At 46.3% G+C, this 18,488-nt stretch overlaps 2 protein-coding genes across 4 annotated transcripts in view; one reads left to right on the plus strand and one right to left on the minus strand.

The window, feature by feature from the left end:
* RPGRIP1L (RPGRIP1 like) overlaps positions 1 to 16,452 on the minus strand; it is a 361,700-nt gene extending 345,248 nt beyond the window's left edge. For 2 of the 3 annotated variants that reach the window (XM_040328736.1, XM_040328734.1), the window contains exon 1: positions 16,347 to 16,452. In XM_040328736.1, coding sequence (XP_040184670.1) covers positions 16,347 to 16,354 — 8 coding nt within the window. In that variant the 5' untranslated portion in view covers positions 16,355 to 16,452. Of the gene's footprint in view, positions 1 to 16,296 lie in introns of all 3 variants that reach the window. The other variant, XM_040328735.1, reaches the window with a different exon arrangement.
* Positions 16,453 to 16,486: 34 nt separating this feature from the next.
* FTO (FTO alpha-ketoglutarate dependent dioxygenase) overlaps positions 16,487 to 18,488 on the plus strand; it is a 611,902-nt gene continuing 609,900 nt past the window's right edge. The window contains exon 1 of the mRNA XM_040328738.1: positions 16,487 to 16,648. Within this exon, the coding sequence (XP_040184672.1) occupies positions 16,583 to 16,648 (66 nt within the window). The 5' untranslated portion in view covers positions 16,487 to 16,582. The remainder of the gene's footprint in view (positions 16,649 to 18,488) is intronic.

The raw sequence follows: 18,488 nt of genomic DNA on the forward strand, positions 1-18,488 counted from the left end.
TGCACTTGACACCATTTTCACTTCAATCATCATATTGATGGAGGTTTTTTTTTTTTTTTTGTATTTATTTTTTGTAATGATTGACCCTGTATGTGACTAACTTTCATGCCGCGTACACACCATCACTTTATGTGATGAAAAAAACCCGAAATTTTCTGTGAAATAAAAAAACGACGTTTTTGAAACTTCAATTTTCAAAGACGATTTTGCCTACACACCATCATTTTTCTCACAATGCTCTAGCAAAGCGAGGTTACGTTCACCACTCTTTTCCATTGAAGCTCGCTTCATAACTAGCTTCTGGGCATGCGCGGGTGTAAAAACGTTGTTTTAAACGACATTTTTTGCTACACACAGTCAATTTCTGTGAAGTAAAAAAATGACGTTTTGAAAAACGACACATAAAATTGAAGCATGCTTCAATTTTTTTTGTCGTTTTTCACAAGACATAAAACGACGTTTTGCCCCACACACGGTCATTTAAATTGACGTTTTTAAAAATGGCGTTTTTTTTCATCACATAAAGTGATGGTGTGTACGCTGCATTAGGGTTCTTGAGCCTGTTTTTCTTTCTTTCCTGAACTTGACTCACTGACAGAGTGAGGGACAGCCCCATTCACTCGCCTTTTCTAAAAACTCAATTCCACAAAAATCGAGACGCTGTGTAAAATTGACATAAAAACAGAATGCAATTCTCATTAACCTATATTTTATTCACATTAAAAAAATAAATAAAAAAAAGACAAAAAAGACAAAATATTAAATGTTTAAACTAAGAAAACGATGGCAGTAAAATTAATGCCTGTGCTGACAAGGTCCTCACACCGTAATAATTAAATTAATCATGGTGTAAGGCAGAATGCACGCAAGTGCAATGGGACATGCAGACTTGAAAATTTAAACTGTTGAACAGAAATTGTGTTTTTAAAAATCATTAAAGTGGCACACAGGAAGTCAGAGGATACAGGTGAGAAATCACAAAAAATGTTTTTTTTTTTAACAGCTTACCCGTATAATACTTTCCTTGAAGGTACCTCACAAGCCAGTAATCACTACATGGGTTATAGGACCACCTCAAGGTGATGGACACTGGCATAATCAAGACCACAGTACCTCAGTTTGTAGAACAGCAATATATAATAATCTCAAAAGAGGGGGGGGGGGGGCGACCTCTGTGTCCCATGATGTACCTTCAAGAAAAGGATTTTACAGGTAAGCTGTTAGAAAAATCCTATTTTCTTTTCAGTACATCACGTGACATAGAGCCATTAATTACTACATGGGATGTCCCCAGGGCTGGATTTCCCACAAGGCCAACAAGGCCAGGCCTCGGGGCGGCACTGTGTGCAGGGGCGGCGCGGCGGAGGAGAAAAGTAATTTTTCAGCTGTGCGGGCCGTGGGGCAGCAGAGAGAGATTACATCTTCTCTCATTGCCCACACTGCTGTTCCAACTTCCGCCCTTTCTTACAGGGCCGCGAAGGCTGCGCGACACAGAAAAGAGAGAATGACGTCATCTCTCACCGCACGCCCTCACTCTCATCTCTCACTCAAGTCTCATGTGCCTCTGTTTCATGTGCCTCTGTTTCATGGTTCACCTGCAGCTAGTTTCCCCGCGCGGGAGAGGCTGACAGCACTCTGCAATGCTGGGGGGGGGGGCTTGATTTTACATGCAATTTGTCACAAACTGGTACTTTTTGGGTGGCAGCCAGGTAACTGTGGCAAACCCCAGTGTGGCAAGTGACATCACCATCTGGTGGCAGGCAGTGTGGCAAGTGACATCACCATCTGGTGGCAGGCAGTGTGGCAAGTGACATCACCATCTGGTGGCAAGCGACAATGGCAAGTGACACGCTCAGGGCTCCCACTCATTCTGCTTTATGGGGAGTTGAACTATTTAATTTTATATTACAATGTAATGATAGAAATAATGCTCTTCAATCATCCTGACACCATAACAACCATGGTGCCGGAATGATTGAAGCACTAACACCAGTCATTGTCTGCGAGTAAATCCGGGCCTGGATGTCCCAAAGCAATGCCATCTAAGGGGAGGGAGACACCAATAATAAGTAGACCTCTGACAGAAATGAGGACCTATACCGCCGCCTGCAAAAACACTACGCCCAAAGGCGGCATCCTCCTGTTGACCCACATCCGTTTGGTAAAATTTTGTGAATGTGTGCACAGATGGCCAAGTTGCTGCCTTGCACACTTGAGCCATAGAGGCCTGGTGATGCACTGCCCAAGAAGTGCCAACTGCTCTGGTGGAGTGCGCTCTAAGACGGAAAGGCGGAACCTTACCTTGTACTCATAAGTCTGAGTAATAATTTGACAAACCCATCGAGAGATGGTCGACTTGGATGCTGCCTGTCCCTTCCTGAGGCCTTCTGGCAACACGAACAACGCATCCGTTTTCCGAATCTGAGCAGTTGCTTCCAGATAGAAACTAACTGCTCTCACTACATCAAGAGAATTTAATGACTCTTCTATTGCCAAATTAAGCTCTGGAAAAAAATGAAGGCAGCATAATATTGTGGTTTAAGTGAAAACTGGACACTACTTTAGGCAGAAAGGATGGCCGGGGACGTAACACCACCAGAAACGGTTCTCTGCAAGAAAAGAATGCCAAATCCGAGATTCTTCTTACGGAAGTTACCACAACCAAAAATACTAGCTTCCTTGTGATCATGGATAATGGGGCATCACACAAAGGAGGCCCCTGAAGGACTGACAAGACCAGGTTCAAGTCCCATGGGCAGGTTGGCGACTTAACCTGATGATTTATGTGTGTTACACCTTGCATACAAGCCTGTACTAGGGTGTGAGAAGCAAGAGGTTTCTGGAAAAAAAAAAAAAAAAAAACTTGACCTTTAATAGTACTCAAGGCTAGCTTTTTTTTTTACTCCCAACTGCAGAAAGTCTAGAATCCTGCTTATGCTATCCAGCTCTCCTGGGAGAAGCGTTGCAGGCAAAGCCTTGTTTTCTCGGCATCGAGGCTCGGGTACCATCCACTTTTTCTTTTGTTTTGTCTTTTTGAATGGATCCGATTGTACAGCTCCTTGGCCCTGGGTAGGGCCCTTCTGAAGAGCATAAAGTAAACCGTGACCAACACCTTAGACACTGGAGGTACTCCCCATGTGGGAGGGGTTATATAGAGGGGGACTTCCAGTCTTGATTATGCCAGTGTCCATCACCTGAAGGTGGTCCTATAACCCATGTAGTAATTAATGGCTCTGTGTCACTTGATGTACTGAAAATAAATACTGTATATCACTATATAAGCTCAGTTTACTGTTAAAAATAAGTGTGAAATGCAAGACTCGGCTGGGTGTAAAAAGATGTCTGCTGCTGCCCTCTGACTGCAGGCTTACTGTGGCCGAGTGCGGGTTGTACCAAGATGGCGGTGACGGAACATAACTTCCGTTACATATTCTGATAGAACACCAGAACTTCAAAGTTTTGTGCTGGAACTGAGGGCTCCCACATGCATGCTCGGGAGTGACATCATCGCGGCTCCAGCCAATCACATAGCCGGAGTGTGCGAAACCGGAAGAAAGACCCAGGAGAACATGTCAGCCTTTTCAGCAGTAATAGTACAGCACTGGAGGGCTTTGTTCCAAGATTAGTATTTCATACTGTATGCGCTAGTATGCGATTATGCTATTGCCTAGGGGTGCAACGGATCACAGTTGATCCGAACGGGTCACCCCCTTCGGATCGGATCACAATGTGATCCGAGGATTGCCACGGCTGCGGAGCTAGGCCGAAGCCGCGGCCTTTCCTAGTGTTACGGCGGCGGCTCCGGAGCTAGGCCGAAGCCGCAGCCTTTCCTAATGTTATGGCCGCGGCTTCGGCCTACCTCCGGAGCCGCGACCATAACGCTAGGAAGGGCGGCGGCTTCGGCCTAGCTCCGGAGCCGCCGCCGTAACATTAGGAAAGGCCGCGGCTTCGGCCTAGCTCCGGAGCCGTGGCCATCTTGGTACACCCGGCGGCGGCCCTCCTCTGTTTACACCCACAGAGGAGGAGCCCGCACTCGGACACACCGCTCGGGGAGTGCCTGTCGGTACTAGCTGAGGGGGGATCACTGTACTGAGGAGGGGGGGTCACTGTACTGAGGAGGGGGGGTCACTGTACTGAGGAGGGGGGGTCACTGTACTGAGGAGGGGGGGTCACTGTACTGAGGGGGGATCACTGCTGAGGAGGGGGGGTCACTGTACTGAGGAGGGGAATCACTGTACGGAGGGGGGATCACTGTACGGAGGGGGGATCACTGTACTGAGAGGGGGGATGTCTGCACTGAGGGGGTACTATAGTTGGTGGGGGGGGGGGGACATGTGGATATTACAGTGGGGGAGATTATTTTTTTTTGCCGATCCGAAAAATGATCCGATCCGTGACTCCTGATCCGAGGAACGATCCGAACCGTGAGTTTTTTGATCCGTTGCACCCCTACTATTGCCTTGCAGTTTTTTTATTTTTTTTACAACACCTGCTTTAGGCACCTTTCACACTACTGTGACTTTAAAGTTGTGCGATTTTACCGCAATTTCAGGGAATGACTGTATAAGTCACATCAAAGTTGGACCAAAGTAGTGCAGGGACTACTTTAAAGTCAGCACAACTTGAAGTTGTACTGATATGAATGGTTGTCATTGGAAATCATGGGGAACAACTTGTCATGCTACTTTGCAGTTCCAAATTGTGGGACAAGTCGTACAAGTGTGAAAGGGGCCTTAAGCAGTCTAACACGTACCATACAGAGTCAGACTCACAGCTCTGCCGTTCGTGAAGCTCATGCTCTCCTGCTGAAATGGAGAGTACTGGTCCGACTCAGTAAGAAAATGGAAGACATCTGCAAAGAGATCACTGATTTGCCACAGAAAGAATATTTCCCATGCAGCAGCATAACGGCAAAGAACAAGCTTTTCTACTGTAGATGCTTTATAAAGAAAGTGAACTCAATTTGTGGTGATCTGCATTTTGCTGCACAAAACAACACAGCATGCAATTGTTTCCTATTTGCTCTTTCACATTACAATGCTGCATAGGCACTTAAATGGATTGAATATATTTGTACACTCTCAATAAAGAAGAAAAAGTGCAAATAGCTCATCGCACTGCCTGGCAAAACAGATGTAGGAGGGTATTGTGAGTGCAGCTGTGAATGCCCTACTAGTAACAATGTTGCAGCTTGGGCAGGTGCCAGGACAGAGTAGAGGTCGTTGATCTGCAAATTGCCCGCTCACTTCCTGGCTAGCTAAAAGTAAACACAGCAATTGGGTGATCGCTTACCTTTGGCACTAGGGGAAATCTTGCAGAGAGCTGACTTGGGCCAGTGGGCATCTTAAGGGAGCCCGAGTCTGTTCGGACACAATGCTCTCCTGAGATTTGGGCAGCTATCTTGGACCCAACAATAATTTATATAGCTCCTATCATTGGGTCAGTCATGGTGTTCTACATTATGGAGAGTACACAGAAAAGGACTGGTACACAATGACTAGGGAAAGATTTAGCGAATGAAAAGGTCCAGAACACCTCTGAATACTACCTTTGAGTGAGGAGAAGAACCTTGATGCCCAGTCCTGCCACCAAGATTGACACATGTGTGCCTTTCTCTATCAGCACATCACTTCGGCCCCTTTCACATTGGGGCGTTTTTCATGCGGTACAGCGCTAAAAATAGCGCTGCTATACCGCAAGAAAAATCATGCCCTGTAGTCTTCAATGTGAAAGCCCGAAGGCTTTCACACTGAAGCGGTGCGCTAGCAGGAGCGCACCAAAAGTCCTGCTAGCCGCATCTTTACCGCGGTATTGGAGCGGTGTGTTCACCGCTCCTATACCGCGCCTTCACATTGAAATCAATGGGAAAGCGCGGTAATACTGCGGTATTAACCCTTTTTCGGCCCCTGGCAAGGGTTAAAACCTCACCGCTAGCGCCCAAATATCGCGGTAAACACAATGGTATAGCCGCGCTACAAATAGTGCGGCTATACCGTCACCGCGGCTCGACGCTGCAATGTGAAAGCAGCCTTCATCTGGAAGGACACTGCAGAAGCCTTAGGGCCGTGCAGCTCAGTGTACAATGTTGGCAAAGCTGGGATGATTAGTGTAACGGCTACCCTCTGGTGTGAGGGTCTCAGCCGTTGGAGACGTCCATTTCCCTGGCAAGCTGCGATATGCAAGTACCGCCGGTATATCCCATCGAACGCCCTTCCAAGAAACGAGACGTGCTACGTTTGAAGGGTCAAGCAGACTGACTTTATTTGGCATATTTCACCTGCTTATATCTGGTTACAACTGTTACAAGAACAATGACATCTCCTTGAATTAATCACTTGGCCAGTTTCTAGCCGCTTCGGCACCGCACCCCACTTAACATTTCCTGGCCAGGCACATTCCTTTCTCAATAGAATTCAATTAACCTTTAAAACAATTATCACTCACACATAATCCCCATCAGCATACACCTCACAGGGGGGCTGTTTACCTGCACACAAGAGAGAGTTCATTATCTATGCGAAGGGAACATTAGCATTCAGCAATGAAAAGAGACTTGTCCAGTTAACCCTTTGAGCTCAGAATACAATGTGGTACATCCAATTGTGACAAGCCATGCAGTTCCTTGTAGTCCCCCTGCACGAAGATTATAACTGTCCCGGCAGCATGCATATGTCAGTTACAATTAGGCTCCTGTGTATGAGCAGGAATGAAAAGATCTTGGCCTGGCCAATGAAAATTGCCGGAGACTGGTTGGTACCCGAAAGCAGACCAGCAGAAGATGTCAGTTGTTGGCAGGTAGCTCCCAGACAATGCAGAGCTTGAGAAAAGGTGAATATAGTTCTACTTCAACTGTTTCCCAAAACAGTTACATGTTGTAATTGATAACTGTCACAGGTGCGCCCTCAACGGAACTAGACTAGACCCAATGATTTAAAGTGGAACTTTAGTCAGAAAATGAAGTCCTGCTAAATAACTTCAGGCCGGCCCCTTTTGCAGATCAAACTATGCAAAACATTCAAAATAAGTGCCTATATTGTTTAAAATCCAGTAATATACTGTCTCACCCTGCTCTGCACATGCTCAGTTGCTCTCAATTTTTAGGCACTGCAAGTTTGTAGAGGCCCAATCAGCTGACAGCCGTAAGGCTGCATTCACACCTGAGCGTAGCATTTTGGGTCGTTTTTTCCAGCGTTTTGTCGCATGTATTCACACGTATTCACGCGTTTGCATACAGCGCTGTCCAACGTTTTTGAGCTTCGTCGTTTTTTATTTTAGCCAATAGTAAAAATGATCATCTCTCATCATTTGTTGCTATGTTTTTAGATATTTTTATCTTTTTCCTGGGTGAATATTCTATTTCACAGAACAGATTAAAGCGACAAAACGCCCATAGAAACGCTCGTTGTCGCGCTAGACCAGAGGTATTGAATTACAATTCGCCGAGGTCCGGTCAGTAAAATTTTCTTCTAGCAGAGGTCCGAATATCATGTCGGTTCCCTGTCACGCATTTTCGCATGCGCCAAACTACATGTTGCCGCACAATGCGGCTTGGTGCGGTGCAATTTTTTTATAAAAAAGGTCAAGGACTTTTCTCTCGGTTTCTTGTGGGTAGTGCAGCCCATTAAAATGGGCTGATCCACCCACGACATGTGCACCACATGCACAGATCTTAACCCATACTTATATCAGCGTCCTTAGTCCCCAGCGCACATGACAGTCCCCTCCCCTTCACATCAAGATCCCCTCTTGATGAGTGTCCTTAGCTCCCCCTTTACATCATTCCCCTCCACTCCTTCCACAGTAGTGTCCTTACACTTCCTTAAAGGGTTGGTAAAGGAAAAAAATGTTTTCCTTTAAAATAACAAACATGTTATACTTACCTCCACTGTGCAATTTGTTTTGCATAGAGTGGCCCCGATCCACGTCTTCTGGGGTCCCTCGGCGGCTGTCTCTGGTCCTCCCCGCAAGTACTGACCACAGTCATGCGAGAGAGCTCATGATACAGCGAGCGGCCATAGCAGCTCACTGTATCACTCGGCCCCGCCCCTCGGTGCGCAGCGTCACTGGATGTGATTCACAGCAGTGCCAGCCAATGGCTGCTCTGCTCTCAATCCATCCGCTCTAGCCAATCAGTGGCCAGGCTGAGCGGCGAAGAGGATCTCGGGACCGAGCACGGGACTTTCGAGGGGTCAGGTAAGTATAACGGGGGCAGCATCAGATGTTTTTTCAATTTAATGCATAGATTGCATTAAGGTGAAAAAATGTTTTACTTTACAACTCCTTGAACATCAACCCCCATTAACAGTACTGTCCTCTGCCCCAATTTACATCATAACCCCACATTACAGTCCTCAGTCCCCCCACATGAAAGCCCTTAGCCCCCCCCCCCCCTTTGATGTCCTAAGCACCTCCCCCCACATCACTGCAATCCTGAGGCTCGGCATCCTCCCCCCACATTCAGTTGTTGGCTCTTAACCTCACCCCCTCACTGTCCTACCTTACACAGACAGATCAGAGGGAGGGAGGCACAGCGTGTCTGGCTAGGTGCAGGAGAGTAGTTGCAGGGACCGATGCGGGACAGTTCTGGATGGAGGGCCGAGGTAACAAACAGGTGATTGGCTGCTAGTCCTAGCAGCCAATCGCCTGTTTGATAACCTTGGGCAGCTCCTCCCTCCACCCAGAATTGTTCCGCCTCCTGCTGTCGGCTTTGTGAGGATTACAGAGCAACGGCAGGAGGAAGAAAAGGCTCCTACATGGCGGTACCGCGGGGGGTCCGAATGGCAGAGTGCCACGGTCCGCCATTTAGTGATGCCCACGCTAGACGCTTGAATCGAGCATTTCCATTAGTTTCTACGGGAATACAAACGTTCAAAATGCCCAAATCAGCCCGATTTGCGCAACAAAAAAAGGGTCCATAACTTGTTTGAGCTTCAGGCGTTCGGCTTCAGGCGTTTTGGAGTGGAGATGTGAACCATCTCCATTGAGAATAATGGATTTTTTCCCCTCCAGCATTTTGGAGCTTCAGGCTGCAAAACGCTCAAGTGTGAATGCACACTAAAGCAAAATGAAACCCTCATATACTTTACAGCCAATGAAGTTGCTTCTGTTTGATCTGCAACTGCCATGGTGCTGTGCTTGTGATCAGTTATGACACCAGCCATTTGATGGTTTGACAGTTTGGTTGAGGACAAATGTGACAGTTAGCATTTCCAGCATTCCAGAAACATAACTGTTTTTTAAACTGTTAAATTGATGGATTTAGTTACACTTTATGGATTTACTGCTGTTCAGGGGTCCTGGGCTTCAGCAAATTGGCAGGCTCCAGCAAGAAGAAACAAGAGCAACACTGGAGACAATTTACAGCACACACTAATTTTGGTAGCATCATTATTAATGTGGAATGTATGTTCCTTGCTAAAGAACATGATTTTTTATTTTATTTTTTTATCACATTGTTATGCGTAAAGTTCTTCTTTAAAGCGGTAGTTCACCCCCCCCCCCCCCCCGACACATTTTACCATCGAGACAGGCATTGTAGCGCGAGCTACAGTATGCCTGTCCCGATTTTTTTAACCCCGTACTCACCTTGTAGTCGTCCATCGTAGATTTCGGCTCCCGCGGGGAATGGGCGTGCCTATGGAGAGGGAGGATGATTGACGGCCGGCCCTGGCACGTCACTCTCTCCGAAGACAGCCGGAGTAGGTCTTGGCTCTTCACGGCGCCTGCGCACAGGCTATGCGCACGCGTCGTGAAGACCAAGCCTATTTCGGCTATTTCCGGAGAAGCGTGACGCGCCAGAGCCGGCCGTCAATCATCCTCCGTCTCCATAGGCACGCCCATTCCCCGGTATATTCGATGGACGACTACAAGGTGAGTATGGGGCTAAAAAAAACGGGACAGGCATACTGTAGCTCGCGCTACAATGCCTGATTTTAAGGTAAAAGAAAAAAAAAATGTTTTTTTCCCGTCGATAGGGTGAACCCCCGCTTTAACACTCATTACATTCCTGGCATGTTGGAAAATGCCAACTGTCAAACTTACTTGTGCTGTCAACCAAACTGTTAAACCATCAAATGGCAGGTGTCATAACTGAACATATGTGCTCACAACTGAACACATGTGCTGCACTAGGCAGTTGGAGATCAAACAGAGGCCAATATGGTAACTTCTTTGACTACAAAAGATAGGTGGGCTTGGTTTTGCTTTAAACTGGTTGTAAACCTCAGACATGAAATATGAACAAAGCATTACCATCTATATTGTGTACTTATCTCAATTAAAGCAGAGCTCCACCCTACAGTGGAACTCCCGCTGATCGGAAACCCTCCCCCTCTCCGGTGTCACATTTGACACCTTTCAGGGGGGAGGGGGGGTGCAGATACCTGGGGGGGGGTGCAGACTGCGGGCATTACGTCACCCCCCCCCCCCCCCCCCTGTTGTGTGCTGGGAACACTCGGCTCCCAGTACACAGCGAAAGCCAATCAGCAGGCGCAGCGCAACTCGCACATGCGCCGTAGGGAACCGGGCAGTGAAGCCAGAGCGCTTCACTTCACTGCAGTATTTGTAGCTGCTGGCTTTTAATATTTTTTTTTCAGCGGACATCCTCTTTAAGTAAAGTGTCATTTCTCTCTGCTGCTTTGTTCCTCTGCTATCAGCAGGAGTCACTTCTGACAAGTTTTCCTGACACCAAGAGATACAAGTGTGACAGGGGAGGGAGCTGCAGCTGATCAGATCTGTTCCTGTGTGCTGTCAGAGGGGAGGGGGGTGTCTCTCCCCTCCAATAAGCTGTCAGGACTCTCCTCACTGAGCTCTGCAGAGTGTAACTTCAGCTCTCTGCCCCCTTTTCTTCTGAATGCCGAGACAAGCTTTATAAAATTATGGACTTCTGGAATTCCGAACAGCTGTAGAAAGAGAAGACTGTAGATAAACAGATGCAACTTATGTAGGAGGATTTCATTCATCTCTGTGTATCACCTGAGGCCAGTCATTTCAACTCACCTCAGGCCAGATAACCTGCAAGACAAAGCTCACTATGACTATTCCTTCCATGAGATCGAATTCCCCGCATTTGCCCTCGTTCGCCTCCTCCGACACCGCCATGATACCCGGGGAGAGACTTCCGGGTATCGCTGCTTTGGCGCTGTGACTGGCCGGAGCAGTGATGACGTCACTCCCACGCATGCCACCACTAACGGCATGATCACCGTTAGAAGGAGCACACTCAGTGTGCCTGTGCCTGAACTCTATGGCGCATGAACCATAGACGTCAGTGCCACTATTTTATGCAAACATCTCCTAAACGTTTTAGGTTTGGGAGATATTTCTTGCACCTACAGGTAATCCTTAATATAGGCTTACCGGTAAGTTAAACTGGTTGTAATGGGTTTACAACCACTTTAACCACTTGGCGCCCAGGGCCCATCATATGATGTCCTGGGCTTTGTGGTGATATATCTGAATGATGGGTGCAGCTACAGGCATCATTCAGATATCAGCATTTTCAGCCGGTGATTCCCTACACCATAAGGATGATCATAGTGGCTGTTCCGCCGCTTGATTGTTCTTACGGGCGGCGAAAGGGGATGTCCCCCTTCCGTTGGTTCTCCCGACTCACCGCTGCGATCGGTGAGTCGGAGAACGGATCCGCCGGCCCCGGACGCTGATCATATAGATTTACGGTGGACCAGATAGTTGCTGGAGTCTCTATGATCATCGGAGGCCAGAAGCGATGTTATGACGTCACGCCCGGCCTCTGCATTAAAAAAACAGCATCACCTTGGCTGGGAAGCAGTGATCGTTTTTTTTTTTTTTTTTTTTTTTAGACTTCCTAGCTTAGGAGTGAGATGTGGGGTCTTTTTGACCCCATATCTCACTGTAAAGAGGTCCTGTCATGTCATATTCTTATTACATGGGATGTTTACATTCCTTGTAATAGGAATACAAGAATTTTTTTATGTCAAGATTAAACAAATTAAAAATAAATAAGAAAACAAATTAAAGTGCCCCTGTCCCCGTGTTCTCACACGCAGAAGCAAACACATATGTAAGTCCCGCCCACAAAAGAAAACAGTGTTCAAACCACACATGTGAGGCGTCACTGCGAACGTTAGAGCAAAATCAACAATTCTAGACCTCCTCTGTAACTCAAAACATGTAACCAGTAAACAAAGCGTTGCCTATGGGGATTTTTAAGTACCAAAGTTTGGCGCCATTCCACAAGTGTGTGCAATTTTAAAGCATGCCATGTTAGGTATCTATTTACTTGGCGCAACTTCATCTTTCACATTATACAAAAGAAATTGGGCTAACTTTACTGTTTTTTTGTTTTGTTTTTTAATTGCTGCGCAAATACCGTGCAATGAATGACATTGTATTCTCTAGGGTCTCTGCTAAAAAAAAAAAACATATATATTGTTTGGGGGTTCTATGTTATTTTCTAGCAATGTAGGAGAGAAGGGTCAGAATTAGCCTGGGCGCCAAGTGGTTAAACTATCAAATGGCCAGTGTCTAAAAATGAGCTCAGGCGTGTTTGGATACAAATTTTAACCAGCCTGATCGATCCCATCTGGAAGATGTCCCTGCATACAACCAACCATAAGATGGATGAGGCATTCCTCGCCCCACAGTCACACACATACAATGAGTGCGGCTGTAGGGCAAGGAATGCCTCCACCTCTTATGACTGGCAGTTCACAGTGACAGCTTCCTGACAGGACAGTTCAAGCAGGTGCAGACTTGTGTGCCAACACACTGGAGATCACTCCTACTGGTGACATAAATGATCATATATGCGCATATGATCACCCTGGCAATTGTAGATCAAACAGAGGAAAAGATGAAAGCTTCCTCAGCTATAAAAGGTAGGAGGGTTTCATTTAGATTTTTACTTTCAGTGGGCTTAAACCACTTTAATACTGGGCACTTCCACCCCTTCCTGCCCAGGGAAATGCTCAGCTTTCACACTTTGAATGACAATTGTGTGTTTATGCAATGCTGTATCCATATGAAAATGTTTTATTTTTATTTTTTTGAGACAGATTTATTTTTTTTGGTGGTATTTAATCACCACTGTGTTTTTTTTTATTCTTGACTGATAAGCTGCAGATATGGAGGCAATGATGAATGCTGATTATCAGTGCCCTAATTATTAGTGTAAATGCCACTTATTGAATACACAGTGTTAGAGCTGCACAATCTCGATTCAACCCTCCTCCCGGTCCTAATCAGCTATTTCTGTGATTCTATGTAAACAGTGCAAAGCCGAGCTGTCACAAAAAAACAAAAAAAACACTTATAGCTAGATTCAGGTAGAGTTAGGTCGGCGTATCAGTAGATAAGCCGACCTAACTCAGAATCTGCGCCGACCTAAGTTTAAGTGTATTCTCAAACAGAGATACACTTAAACCTATCCAAGATAAGACGGCTTGCGCCATCCTATCTTAGGGTGCAATATTTTGGCTGGCCGCTAGGTGGCACTTCTATTGCGGTCGGCGTAGAATATGTAAATCACTAGATACGCCTATTCACGAACGTACGCCCGGCCGCCGCAGTACATTTACGCCGTTTACGTAACGCATTAGCAGGCCTAAAGTTATTCCATCAAATAGTTGGAATAGTAATGTTAAAGTATGGCCGCCGTTCCCGCTTTACGTCGTTTACATCCACGTCAAAATCAATAGGCCCGTGTGGCGGACTTAGCCACATTGCACACTGGGAAATGTAGGCGCCCGGCGCATGCGCAGTTAAAAAAAAAAAAAAAAACGTCAATCACGTCAAGTCAAGCCTCATTACCATAAAACACGCCCCCTCAGACTAATTTGAATTAGGTGCCCTTACGCCCGTTCGTTTTAGGCTACGCCGCCGTAACTTAGCAGGCAAGTACTTTGAGAATCAAGTACTTGCCTCGCTAACTTACGGCGGCGCAGCCTAAACACGCTAAGCTACACCGCCATAATGTTAAGGCATCCTTGCTGAATCTAGCTATTAAAGTGGTTGTAAACCCTTACAGGCCACCTTTACCTACAGGTAAGTCTAGATTAAGGCTTTCCTGTAGGTACAAGAAATATCTCCTTAACCTACACAGTTTAGAAGATATTTGCAATAGACAGGCACCGATGTCTACAGCGCACGGCGCGCAGACGCACTAAGCGTGCCGCTTCTAACGGCGACATTGCACAACGTCATCGCAGCTCTGGCCAATCACAGCGACGGAGCCGCGATATCCTGAAGTCACTCCGGCAACGGAGGAGGCGAATGAGGGCGGCTGCTTCGATCTCAGGTAAGTAATTCATAATAAGCTCTGGCCAATGCTATGCATACTAGCTTATTATGCCTTTGTCTTTCAGGGTGTGTTTTTCTTTTCTTTTCTTTTTGGCTTTACTTCCTCTTTAAAGTGGAGGTTCACCCTAATTCCTAACTTCTCCTTAAACAAAAGTGCTCAGGCTGTCTATTCAAACTTTGCGGTTTAAAAATTTTTAAAACGATTCCATACCTTATTTCTGGCTCCTGAACAGGCACTTCCTGGTTTCAATCCTGCGGGACTGGGCGTGTCGCTTCGTCTGCGATCGCCGCATTGATTCATGGGATTGATGAGCAGTGTCTCGTCACGCTGACCAGGAGAATATTGTTTTGACCAGCAAGAGACGAATTCTCGCAAGATTTGACACGTCACATGACTCTGCAGCCGGTCATGTGGCGAGGGCGGACACAATTCGGCCATTTTAACTCATGGAAAACCATTGTAAACGCCATTACACACCTGGAGGGCTTCAGAGTGCCCATTTTTAAAAAATATATTTTTTGGGGAAATGAAAATCCTGGTGGCTGCGATAATGGGACTGGTGAGTAAACGATATGCTATCTGAACAGCGGGAGAATAATCTTTAAAAAAAAAAAAAAAATTATTTGTGCGGAACCCCCCCGCTTTAAAGTCTAAACCTTTTTGACACTTGTTGGTTACAATTTAAAATCAGTTGTTTTTGCTAGAAAATTACTTAGAACCCCCAAACATTATATACATTTTTTTTTTTTAGCAGAGACCCTAAAGAATAAAATGGAGGTGGTTGAAATATCGTATGTCACACTGTATTTGTGCAGCGGTCTTTCAAACACAATTTTTTTGGAAAAATAATACACTTCAATGAATTTAAAAAAAATAAACAGTAAAGTTAGCCCATTGTTTTTTTTTTTGTATAATGTGAAAGATGTTACACCGAGAATCATGATCTTTATTCTAAGCAAAAAAAATGGGATTCTCATTTTATCCAGAATCATGTAGCTCTACACAATGAGGAAAATACTGCCATTAAGGCCCCTTTCACACTGGGGCGTGGGCGTGGTGGCGGTATAGCGGCGCTAAAAATAGCGGAGCTATACCGTCAGATTCAGCCACTAGCGGTGCGGTATTAACCCCACTAGCGGCCAATAAAGGGTTAATACCGCGGTTTCCCATTGTTTTTAATGGGAAGGAGCGGTAAACACGCCGCTCCTCTCACCGCTCCAAAGATGCTGCTGGCAGGAGATTTTTTTCTCTCCCACCAGCGCATCGCCTCAGTGGGAAAGCCCTCGGGCTTTCACACTTAGTAGGCAGTGCAGGAGTTTTTCAGATGGTATTTAGGCGCTATTTCGCGCTGTACCGCCTGAAAAACTCCTCAGTGTGAAAGGGTTCTAACTGGCAAGTTTGTTTACATGTGATCAGCTGTGATTTGACACAGCTGATCACATGGTAAAGAGCCATTGTGATTGGCCCTTTGCTTTGATTTGTGTTTAAAGGACACCGCGATCACTAAGTGAGCCCCAGACGCTCCCTCCCACAATGAGAGAGCCGCAGTGAAGCCATCTTTCAGCTAAAGTGCTATATTAATAGGGTTAATGAGGCAGTGCAGCTTCTATATCATGTGACTGCTGTAATTGGCTCTCAGGAGCTCCTCCCACGGATCCCCTATCAGAAGCTGTGACAAGAGATATCAGAGACAGCTCTGTCCGTGTGCTGAGAGAGTGACCTCAGGCTGCCCACCCTCTCTTCTCCTCCACACACGGTACAGGAGGTGGCACACTTTTTTTTGCCAACACTGCCATTCAGTATTCCCTCAAACAAAAAGTGACAACCCTATTCTCATAGGTTCTCCCAATACAGTGTGTGGTGAATAGCACGAAAACAAGAACTTAGAGAGAGGGGAAGCTGAATAATGAGAGGAGAAAACGAACGTGACTGAGGATGAAGTATCACCCCCAGGAACCCTCTCTCCACCAATATTGTACGGACCATACGAGCCACAAAACCCGAGCACCACTCACGTTCCTATCAGTCTACGATATAGAAATCATTCCTGTATTGGTTCCCTCACCCGAGCATGCCCAGGGGCCCCGTTCTTGTAGCACAGCGTCCGTCTCCAAAACCCTAGCAACAGTTTCCATAGTCACAACGTCACTTCCCGTCTGCCATCACTGACCAGCCTTCTGGCATCACGTGCCTTGTGCGCTGCATGACGGGATTGTAGTTCTTTTCGGTACAGTTCTATTGGTGGAATCCAGAGAGTAAACTACAGGTTCCATAATTCCGTGCGGTGAGCAGGAGGGAGGTATGTTTAAAGATAACGCATGCAGGATGAAGCGCCACGGAAAGGGTGACAGTGAGAAGGAAGTCAAGGTATTTTTAATATTTTGACTTATTTTGCTGTTTCCATAGACGTGTTCAGTTCCTTTGTGATCACAACAGAGAATGACAACTGATGAATCCAGTTATGAAAAAAGTTATCAGTAAAGCTTAGGAGAACATCCAGTGTATCTGTGGTCCAATTCATTGCTGCATTGTATTTCAATGATTTCTAGTAATCAGATTCATCATGACGTTTATACACTTTGTGAAAGATCCCCGTACATCTAGGGCCCAACGACCCTTTCCAACACCCCCCCCCCCCCCCCCTAAAGAGGAACTAAACATACTGTAGCTGCTGACTTTGAATATATGGACACTCCCCTGTCCAGGGAGCCTGCAATGTCAGCACCGCACGCAGTCTTTGGATCGGCTGTAAGGTGCTGCCATTGGCAGAGCTCCCAGCTGTCCCTTATTTGGAGCAATGTCCCTCATTTGTCTCTCATTTTGGTCTTATCTATATATATATATGTATATAAAATGCACTTTTTATCTATCAAAAAGTGTTTTCCAGCCCTAAACCTTTCATCTGATTTCTAAATTGCTGCATTTGTAAATTCCAAAAGAAAATGTAAAGGAATAGTAGTGGTAAAAGGCACTTGTGAGTTTAAAGCGGGGGTTCACCCTATCGACGGGAAAAAAAAAATTATTTTTTATTTTACCTTAAAATCAGGCATTGTAGCGCGAGCTACAGTATGCCTGTCCCGAATTTTTTACCGCCGTACTCACCTTGTAGTCGTCCATCGAAGATTCCGGGGAATGGGCGTGCCTATGGAGACGGAGGATGATTGACGGCCGGCTCTGGCGCGTCACGCTTCTCCGGAAATAGCCGAAATAGGCTTGGTCTTCACGACGCGTGCGCATAGCCTGTGCGCAGGCGCCGTGAAGAGCCGAGACCTACTCCGGCTGTCTTCGGGGAGAGTGACGTGCCAGGGCCGGCCGTCAATCATCCTCCCTCTCCATAGGCACGCCCATTCCCCACGGGAGCCGGAATCTACGATGGACGACTACAAGGTGAGTACGGGGTTAAAAAAATCGGGACAGGCATACTGTAGCTCGCGCTACAATGCCTGTCTCGATGGTAAAATGTGTCGGGGGGGGGGGGTGAACTACCGCTTTAACCAATCTTGTTTTTTTTTTGTGTACACTTCTCCTTTAAGGGGGCGTAACGGGGTGTGTCCTATGCCTACATATTTTTGCTGATAGGTGTCCCTTTATTCCCATCTCAAAAAGTTGGGAGGTATGCCATTGGCAGGTTATGGAACACGACAGTGAAGCCCTTGGCTTCACATCCGGTTCCCTATTGCACATGCACAAAGCGTGCTGCTCTTTCTAATTGGCCCGGCGGTGGAGGAGGAGGGGGGCAGAGCTTTGCCGTGGCGCCGTTTCCATAAGTGGAGAAGGATACCTGTCAAAAAAAGGTCCCTGTTCCCCCCCTGAAAGGTGCCAAATGTGGCACGCACGGGGGAGGAGACAAATAAGCGGAAGTTTCACTTTTGGGTGGAATTCCGCTTTAAGGCACCAGATGGGGGTTTTCACGTGCTGTGATTATTTGTGTACGTGGAAAAAATGATGTGAATGGATAAACTACAGCAGACAGACTTGTAGTTCTCCATGGAGTACATGTGCAATGATCACCGCATTCATAGTCTATTGGCATTTCTTTCAGTTAGAGTAACCATGCTTGAGAAATCTTTTAAAGCATATTTTCAAACCAACAACACAGAGGATATCTCAGCGGAAACCTTTTGGGCAGCCCACAAATTACGCATTTATTAGGGGGGAAATCATTCGAATGTCCGCCCAAATTAAACGGGAGAGAACAGCCGATATG

This window comes from Rana temporaria, chromosome 11 (genome assembly GCF_905171775.1).
Source record: "Rana temporaria chromosome 11, aRanTem1.1, whole genome shotgun sequence".
Taxonomy (NCBI): domain Eukaryota; kingdom Metazoa; phylum Chordata; class Amphibia; order Anura; family Ranidae; genus Rana; species Rana temporaria.